The sequence below is a fragment of the Gigantopelta aegis genome, chromosome 5 (genome assembly GCF_016097555.1).
Source record: "Gigantopelta aegis isolate Gae_Host chromosome 5, Gae_host_genome, whole genome shotgun sequence".
Lineage (NCBI taxonomy): Eukaryota > Metazoa > Mollusca > Gastropoda > Neomphalida > Peltospiridae > Gigantopelta > Gigantopelta aegis.
The window spans coordinates 24,357,677-24,367,676 of NC_054703.1; the positions used below are offsets into that span (position 1 = coordinate 24,357,677).

General features: G+C 39.9%; 2 protein-coding genes across 2 annotated transcripts in view; one reads left to right on the plus strand and one right to left on the minus strand.

Moving 5' to 3' along the window:
- LOC121373024 (sushi, von Willebrand factor type A, EGF and pentraxin domain-containing protein 1-like) overlaps positions 1–2,163 on the plus strand; it is a 39,888-nt gene extending 37,725 nt beyond the window's left edge. The window contains exon 6 of the mRNA XM_041499466.1: positions 2,094–2,163. Within this exon, the coding sequence (XP_041355400.1) occupies positions 2,094–2,163 (70 nt within the window). The remainder of the gene's footprint in view (positions 1–2,093) is intronic.
- LOC121373025 overlaps positions 1,719–10,000 on the minus strand; it is a 28,006-nt gene continuing 19,724 nt past the window's right edge. The window contains exons 5-7 of the mRNA XM_041499467.1: positions 9,045–9,133; positions 5,410–5,614; positions 1,719–3,817 (exon numbers count right to left, since the gene is read on the minus strand). Of these exons, the coding sequence (XP_041355401.1) occupies positions 3,692–3,817; positions 5,410–5,614; positions 9,045–9,133 (420 nt within the window). The 3' untranslated portion in view covers positions 1,719–3,691. The remainder of the gene's footprint in view (positions 3,818–5,409; positions 5,615–9,044; positions 9,134–10,000) is intronic.

The window sequence follows — 10,000 nt, forward strand, 5'->3', positions numbered from 1 at the left end:
CGCCCCATGGCTATTGGATGTCAAACATTTGGTAATTCTGACTTGTAGTCATTAGAGGAAACCCGCTACATTTTACCGACGGGAATGGCTGAAATAATCTTTCATAATGTTATATTATATGTTTATGGTTGGTTTAAATTTAATACAGAATGCAACGTCATCAAGCGGAGATGCATTTTCAGTACGGCCTGTTTCCCGATCCATTTAATCAAGTTAAACGTTTCTTTTCATTAAGGTCATCACTAGAGTGCATTGATTTATTAATCATCGGTTACGGGATGTCAAACATATTGTAATTTTAACATATTGTCTTAGAGAGGAAACCCACTTCCTTTTTCAATTTGTAACATGACAGCTTTTATGTGCGTCATACACACACACACGCACACACACGTAGACAGGATTGCACATACCAGTCGTTGTGCAATGGCTAGAATGAGAAATAGCCCAATGGACCCAACGATGGGTATCGATCCCAGACCGACCGTGCATCAGCCGAGCGCTTTACCACTGCTACGTCCCACTGCATCTACTTCGTTTACTGAATAAATATTGTTTAAGCAAAATCAATAAAAACAACATTATCTATGTCACATGTTTTCGGTTTTTAATTAAATAACTAGATAGATAATAATACACGAGTGGCCGTTAAGTTACCATTTATCTCACACCGAGTTGTTTTAAAATGTGTCTAACGAGCGAACACGAGTTTGATACGTTTTCCAACGAGTTGTGAGATAAATGGCATCTAACGGACACGAATGTATTATTGTATTTCTTACATATCCAGGTTTTAAGCAAAATTTAACATCTTCTTCGACTACAAGTTATTTACAACCATTGCACTTGTAGCTGACTTACGCGTCACAGACACGTGGTTGTCAGGTTAACCATACGTCACAATGCAATCGATTTCCATCACGCTGGTTGTTGTTGTTTGTTGTTTTTTTTTTTTTTTTTTTTTTTAATTATTGGACGTATGGCATTGGTGACCTGGTCATCACCTAGGAGCAGCCAGTCGTATATCTTGAAATTGTTAAGTATGGTGTGTAAGAAAGTTAGTTTAATAATAATAATAATAATAATAATAATAATAATAATAATACATGTAATAATAATAATAATAATAATAATAATAATAGTAATAATTTTAAAAGCAAATTAATTAATAGTAAGCAGGCATGTGTGAGATCATGATATACCTTTTCGTGACTTTGACCTTGGTGCAAGTCATAACTTGACCTTGACCTATTTCTGTCTCCCAGGCCCAACTCGACCACTCTAGACTGGTCCAGACCCCGAGATTCGACACAGACCGCTACCTATATCATGGATTGTGATTTTCACGTTGGCAACCGTTGGTGTATAGTAGTCCCAATTGTGTGTTTTAAAATATTCACTTCATTTCAGTTCATTAATTTCAACCCACTTTCGACCGGCCTCGGTGGCGTCGTGGTAGGGCATCGGTCTACAGGCTGGTAGGTACTGGGTTCGGATCCCAGTGGAGGCATGGGATTTTCAATCCAGATACCGACTCCAAACCCTGAGGGAGTGCTCCGCATGGCTCAATGGGTAGATGTAAACCACTTGCACCGACCAGTGATCCATAACTGGTTCAACAAAGGCCATGGTTTGTGTTATCCTGCCTGTGGGAAGCGCAAATAAAAGATCCCTTGCTGCTAATCGGAAGAGTAGCCCATATAGTGGCGACAGCGGGTTTCTTCTCAAAATCTGTGTGGTCCTTAACAATATGTCTGACGCCATATAACCGTAAATAAAATGTGTTGAGTGCGTCGTTAAAAAAAAACATTTCTTTCTTTCTTTCAACCCACTTTCGTGTTTTATATCAAACAAAGGTTCACGACATTCGACACAGATCACGATCTATATCATGGATTGTGATTTTCATGTTGAAAACCGTTGACGTATAGTAGTCCAAATTGTGTTTTTAAATATTAATTTCATTTCAATTCATTAATTTCAACCCACTTTCGTGTTTTATATCAAACAAAGGTTCACGACACTCGTAACAAAATATCGTCTACTGATTACAATTTGACCAATCCAGATTATAAGGTGCGATATCTCCTAAGGAGAATATCGCAGGAGATATCGCAAATTATAGTGCCAGCGATAGTTCCTACAAAGGACTTTAATGGGTGATAAATATGCACATTCATAATGTCTTAAGTCCTTAAACAATAGTAGCATATGATATATTCACTTCTTTTTACCTACGTTTGTCAATGTATTAACTTTAACTGTCTGTATCCTGATAATCAGGTTTAGCTTTCTTTGTCCATATATCAATTATAACTGCGTGTCTTTGTCCATATATCAATTATAGCTGCGTGTCATTGTCCATATATCAATTATAACTGCGTGTCTGTGTCCATATATCAATTATAGCTGCGTGTCATTGTCCATATATCAATTATAACTGCGTGTCTTTGTCCATATATCAATTATAGCTGCGTGTCTTTGTCCATATATCAATTATAACTGCGTGACTTTATCCATATATCAATTATACCTGCGTGTCTTTATCCATATATCCAATAGTCGATTATTAATATATCAATGTGCTCTAGAGGTGTCGTTTAACATAGCAAACTTTAACTTTGTCCATATATTAATTCTAGCTGCCTGGTTTTTCCATATATCAATTATAGCTGCGTGTCTTTGTCCATATATCAATTATAACTGCGTGTCTTTGTCCATATATCCAATAGTCGATGATTAATATATCAATGTGCTTTAGAGGTGTCGTTTAACATAACAGACTTTAACTTTGTCCATATATCAATTTTAACTGTATGTGTTTTTCCATATATTAAATCTGTCTTGTTTTTCCATACATCAATTCTAGCTGTCTATCTTTGTCCATATATCAATTATGTCTGTATTGGTGCACAACTCAATGTTTGCAGTTTGTTTTGTCCATATATCAATTCTAGCTGTCTGTATTTCTCCATGAATCAATGTTTCAAATGTGTGTTTATCCATATATCAGTTGTAGCTGTCTGTGCGTGTCCATATATCAAATCTAGCTGTGTGTGTTTGTCCATATATCAAATCTAGCTGTGTGTGTTTGTTCATATATCAATTCTAGCTGTCTGTTTGTCCACATATCAATGCTAGCTGTCTTTGCTTGTCCATATATGATATTTAGAATGGACATATGGACAAACACAGACAGCTAGAATTGATATACGGACACACAGTTAATGTATTTGTTTTGTCTCGTAGTCATCAGAGGAAACCCGCTACATCTTTCCTAATGGAGCTATGGATTTTTTATATGCACTTCCCCACAGACAGGAAATCACATACCACGCCCTTTGTCCAGTTGTGGTTCACTGGTTAGAACGAGAAAAAATCCAAGCAGCTGAATGGACCCACCGAAGTGGTTCGATCCTGCGACGCAAGCACCTCAAGCGAGCACTCAACCGACAGAACTAAATCTCACTCCAATTTACTACCAATACTATTTTTGATTCAGAAATATTGAGGGCTGCAGCCCCATGCCCAACCACCCCAGCCCCCCCCCCCCCCCCCACACACACACACATAAACATTGCTCCGCCGAGCCTGTAAATCCCGCCCGTGATCGGGAAGAAATGCTATATAGTTCAAAGGAGATTACGAGAAGGGTGGGGTGGTGTTTGTTGGTATTAACAACTTCAGCTGTCTATGTTTTATCATATATCAACATCAGCTGATGCAGTGTCACATCTTCCATAATGTATACTCGGGTGATATCTTCTGCAGGCGATATCAAAGTGACGTTAATAAATGGCTTGTCGTCGACGATAATCTGTAACAAGAAAATAAATTTAAACATGAATATATATACTACTCAAAATTTGCTAAGGATCATACCATTTTTGTAGGATAAAATTATTCAATGACCCCATATTGAAATATATATATTTACACTCAATGGGTAAGCCCACTAGGGCTTCAATCACACGCTTGAGTGATCACCATGCGCCTTTCAGGTCACGGTATGCACGTGCAATTTGACAACCTCTTTACTGGCTTGCTGAGACAGCGTCGTCGTACACATGTTATTAAAAGGTTAGCATCAGTTTCGAGAACATTTTTACCGCATTTGAGGTCCACAATGCCTCCTCAACGACAACGCCGTCGGTTGACCACCGAAGAATTGTCCAGGGTCATGGGCATGCTGGAATGTGGGTCTTCACTGCGTAGGGTTGCCAACGTCTTTGGTGTGAGCCAAAGTGTGATAAGCAGAGCATGGAATCGCTTCAAGACGTATGGCTCAGCTACTCAGCGCCATGCTAGTGGTCGACAATGAGCAACAACGCCAAGAGAGGACCGATTTCTTGTGGTGCAGGCCAGATGTCATCCCTTCGTGAATGTGACTACTCTACGAAATGAGTTGAGGAATGATGTTGGCGTTAACATATCCACGCAAACAGTTCATAATCGTTTTCGGCAGAGTGGTCTTCGGTCTAGGAGAGCATACATTCGCATTCCCTTGACTCGACTTCACAAGATCACGCCAACTTCACTGATAATGATTGGGATCCTGTACTCTTCGCCGATGAAAACAGCAAATAAAGAATCTGAATTTGAACTGTGCCATAATTTCTTTAAATTGTATCCCAAAGATGAGTTGCGAAAACAGCAAATAAAGAATCTAAATTTGAACTGTGCCATAATTTCTTTAAGTTGTATCCCTAAGATTAGTTGTGAAAACAGCAAATAAAGAATCTGAACTTGAACTGTATACCAGCATTTCGTGAGCTTTATCTCTGTGGTGAGTTTTAACTGTAGAGTTGTAGAACGCATAGCAAAAATAAAAGAATCTGGACTTGAACTGTATCAGACTTTCGTTAGCTTTTATCCCTTAGATGAGTTTTAACCAAAGAGTGGTACAACGCATAGCAAATACAAAATCTGATCTTGAACTGCCATAATGTGTTTAAGTTGTGTCTCTAAGATGCGTTTTAACATGCTAGTTGTAAAAAGCAAAGCAAATAAGGAATCTTAACTTGAACTGTACCAGCATTTCGTGAGGTTCTATCTTTAAGATGAGTTTCAACTGACGCGTAGGAAATACAAAAACAGAAGAAAAAATGTTCGTTTTGTTTAATGACACCACTAGAGCTTTTTGGCTATTGCACGTCAAACATTTCGTAATTTTGACTCGTAGTCATCGGAGGAAACCCGCTACAGTTTTCCATTAGTAGCAATGGATCTTTTATATGCACCAATTTCACATACAGGATAGCATATACCATGATCTTTGATATAGCAGTCGTGATGCACTGGCTCAAACGAGAAGTAGCCCAATGGGCCCACTGACGGGGATAGATCCCAAACCGACCTCGCACCAAGCGAGTGCTCATGGCAAATAAATAATCAAAACTTGAACTGTACCAGAACTTTGTGAGCTTGTATCTCTAAGATGAGTTCAAAAGGGACGTTTTCTCTGAACGGGAAGTCGTGAGCGTATACAAGCGTCGTCCCCCACTTATCATTCAAGAGGGTGTCAAAGATCACCGCTCTCGCTCCCGAATAACGAAATTTCACATCCATGTGCATGTGAAACCTATCTGCATGATCCATCAGGTTTACAGAAAAACTGAAAATAAATAAAATAGAAAACAAAAATAGTTAAGGATTGTCTGTCATTTCTTTTACGTCCATCAGGGTATGAACAAAAACAATCATCCGCAAACTGTGTGAATCGGCGAAGCTGTTCTGAAATACGTTTGCGGATAACTGTTTGTTGTTGTTCATTTAAGGATTGTCTGTTATTTATTTACATCCACCAGGGTATGAGCCAAAAAAAATCATCTGAAAATTGTATGAGTCAGCCAAGCCGTTCTCACTAAGTTTGTTTATTTTTTTTTTTTTTTTTTTTTTTTTTTTTTTTTTTCATATAAGGATTCTCTGTTATTTATTTTACGTCCATCAGGGAATGAACAAAAAACAATCATTTGCAAACTGTGTGAATCGCCGAAGCCGTTCTCACATAAGTTTGATGATGATGCTTTTTGTTCATACCCAGATGGACGTAAAAGAAATAACAGACAATACTTATCATTGAATTTGAATCATACTTGCTAGTAATAACACTAAAAATTCATACTTTATTTCGAATTATTTTTGGTAACACAACTTGCAAAAATTAAATGACGTCATCAGATATGACGTTCCCTGACAACGTATTTTTTATGCCACATAGGCTACTCTTTTTACGACAGGCAGCAAGGGATATTTTATTTGCGCTTCCCACAGGCAGGATAACACAAACCATGGTCTTTGTTGAACCAGCCACTGGTCGGTGGAAGTGGTTTACACCTACCTACTGAGCCTGGCGGAGCATTCATTCAGGGTTTGGAGTCGATATCTGGATTAAAAATCCCATGCCTCGACTGGGATCCGAACCCAATACCTTCCAGCCTGTAGACCGATGGCCGGTGGATTGGTGGGTGTATGCCAGACAGACAGACACAGTTGCGTAGGAAGATGCCAAAAAGTGTGTGTGTGTGGGGGGGGGGGGGGGGGGGGGGGGAAGGGGGTACACTTTTATATTTACACACTTTTACACTATTATAAAGCAAAATATCTTCAAAAAAATATCTGACAGACAGACACATTAATTATTTACGTCTCACCTTGTGTACAAATTAAAACAAAAACAAGAATTCAATAGTAGTAATACAATAATACAGCAGTAAAAGTCCACAAGCCACTCCTATGGCTTTATGGGAGACTTTAAAGCTATTGAAAGACTATCAAAGACATTTAAAAGTATTGTGTTTACAAGAAGTAAAACTGAAAACCCTAAAATATATGTATATATAAACAACTTTGACGGCGTAATAAGATTGCAACTTTTGGCTGTAATTTTAATAATATTCGGGTGGCTGAAAAGTAATGACATTTTTTTTTCTTTATCTAAAAGTTTACTAGACCTGCTATTGCCTTTTTGAAAAAAAAGATCTATTCTAATTCTATCATAAAGAGGACAGATTCTACATAATTAAAAGAAAGAAAGAAAGTAATGTTGTATTTAAAAACGCACGCAAGAAATGTTGTATTTAACAACGCACTCAACACATTTTATTTACGGTTATATGGCGTCAGACATATGGTTAAGGACCACACATATTTTGAGAGGAAACCCGCTGTCGCCACTTCATGGGCTACTCTTTCCGATTAGCAGCAAGGGATCTTTTATTTGCGCTTCCCACAGGCAGGATAGCACAAACCATGGCCTTTGTTGAACCAGTTATGGATCACTGGTCGGTGCAAGTGGTTTACACCTACCCATTGAGCCTTGCGGAGCACTCACTCGGGGTTTCGAGTCGGTATCTGGATTAAAAATCCAATGCCTCGACTGGGATCCGAACCCAGTACCTACCAGCCTGTAGACCGATGGCCTAACCACGACGCCACCGAGGCCGGTCTATCATAAAAAGGACAGTGAATAAGGGCACGTTCTTTAGATTCTACATAATTAAGACAGTTAAAACAGGTTTATTTGCGAATCTCCAAATGTTCATATCTACCCGTTTCTAAAGAGGTTCTATTTGCGAATCTCCAAATGTTCATATCTACCCGTTTCTATTATTCGATTAGCAGCAAGGCATCTTTTATATGCACCATGCCACAGACAGGATAACACATACCACGACCTTTGGTATATCAGTCGTGGTGCACTGGCTAGAGCGAGCAATAGCCCAATGGGCTCACCGACGGGGATCGATCCCAGACCGACCGCGCATCAAACGAACGCTTTACCACTGGGCTACGTCCCGCCCCCTTAGGAGTTGCGGATTTCCTCTCTCATAATCAGTGTGGTCCTTAACCAAATCTCTGACTCCTTACAACCGTAATAAAAATGTGTCATAAAACAAAGCATTCCTTCCCCAACCAACCGGCCTCGGTGGCGTCGTGGTAGACCATCGGTATACAGGCTGGTAGGTACTGGGTTCGGATCCCAGTCGAGGCATGGGATTTTTAATCCAGATACCGATTCCAAACCCTGAGTGAGTGCTCCGAAAGGCTCAATGGGTAGGTTGTAAACCACTTGCACCGGCCAGTGATCCATAACTGGTTCAACAAAGGCCATGGTTTGTGCTATCCTGCCTGTGGGAAGCGCAAATAAAAGATATCTTGCTGCTAATGGAAAAGAGTAGCCCATGTAGTGGCGACAGCGGGTTTCCTCTCAAAATCTGTGTGGTCCTTAAGCATATGTCTGACGCCATATAACCGTAAATAAAATGTGTTGAGTGCCACGTTAAATAAAACATTTCTTTCTTTCCTTCCCCAACCAACAACAACAAAAAAGGTTTAAAAAAGGCCACCCCAACTCACAAAATAAAAAAATACCAACAAAATCAAAGAAAAAATCAAACAAACAAACAAAACAACTCTTAGTCAGAATAGGTCCACCGAGGGGATTAGATCGACTAGACTAAAACACCTCAAGCCTACCGAGCTAGATACTGATCATTCATCAATACATGAATATCGCTTACTGCCTGTTGTGGCGAGACGTAGCCCAGTGGTAAAGCGCTCGCTTCATGCGCGGTCGGTTTGGGATCGATTCCCGTCGGTGGACTCGTTGGGATATTTCTCGCCCCAGCCAGTGCACCACGAATGGTACATCAAAGGCAGTGGTATGTGATATCCTGTCTATGGGATGGTGCATATACAATATCCATTGCTGCTAATCGATAAGAGTAGCCCATGAAGTGACGACAGCGGGTTTCTCCCTCAATAAATGTGTGGTCCTTAACCATAATATGTCCGACGCCATATAACCGTAAATAAAATGTGTTGAGTGCGTCGTTAAATAAAACGTTTCCTTCTTTTCTTATTGCATGTTGCTCCGTCGTTTAAGGCAGCGCACCGCGACTGGTATATGAAAGTCCGTGGTATGTGCTATCTTGTCTGTAGCGGGATTCCTCTCTAAGAATATATGTCAAAATAACCAAATGTTTGATATCCGATAGCCAATTATTAATAAATTAAATGTGATCCAGCAAGATATAACGTACTGCCTGTTGGGGTCTATTGGAGTTCCATGCAAAAACATCCGCCATCCATCGGTTAAAGTATCCGGGAGGTTTATGTCAAAGGGAGTCGTCTGAAAAATAAATTAAAAACGTTTCACGGTAAAATAAACTTTGTTTTTATTTAACGACCCCACTAGAGCACATTGACTTTTTATCTTATCATCGGCTATTGGACGTCAAACATATGGTCATTCTGACACTGTTTTTTAGAGGAAACCCGCTGTCACCACATAGGCTATTCTTTTACGATAGGCGACAAGGGGTCTTTTATTTGCGCTTCCCACATGCAGGATAGCACAAACCATGGCCTTTGTTGAACCAGTTATGGATCACTGGTCGGTGCAAGTGGTTTACACCTACCCAATGAGCCTTGCTGAGCACTCACTCAGGGTTTGGAGTCGGTATCTGGATTAAACATTCCATGCCTCGACTGAGATCCGAACCCAGTACCTATCAGCCTGTAGACCGATGGCCTAACGCCACCGAGGCCGGTTCATATTTAATAGATGGTAAATGCATAATAACATGGGGCGGGATGTGGCAAAGCGCTCGCTTGATGCGCAATCGGTCTAGGATCGATCCCCGTCCGTGGGCCAGTGCACCACGACTGGTATATCAAAGGCCGTGGTATATGTTATCCTATCTGTCGGATGGTTCATATAAAACATATCTTGCTACAACTGGTATATCAAAGGTCGTGGCATGTGTTATCCTGTATGTGGGATGGTGCATATAAAATATTCCTTGATATTAATGGGAAAAAAATGCAGCGGGTTTCATCTCTAAGACTATATGTCAAAATGACCAAATGTTTGACATCCAATAAATGAATGTGTTCTAGTGGGGGTCGTTAAAGAAAACAAAACGGTTTTTTTTCAAACTTTCAAAGACAACCCAGATAGCTGAGGTGTGTGCCTATGGCAGCGTGCTTGAACCTT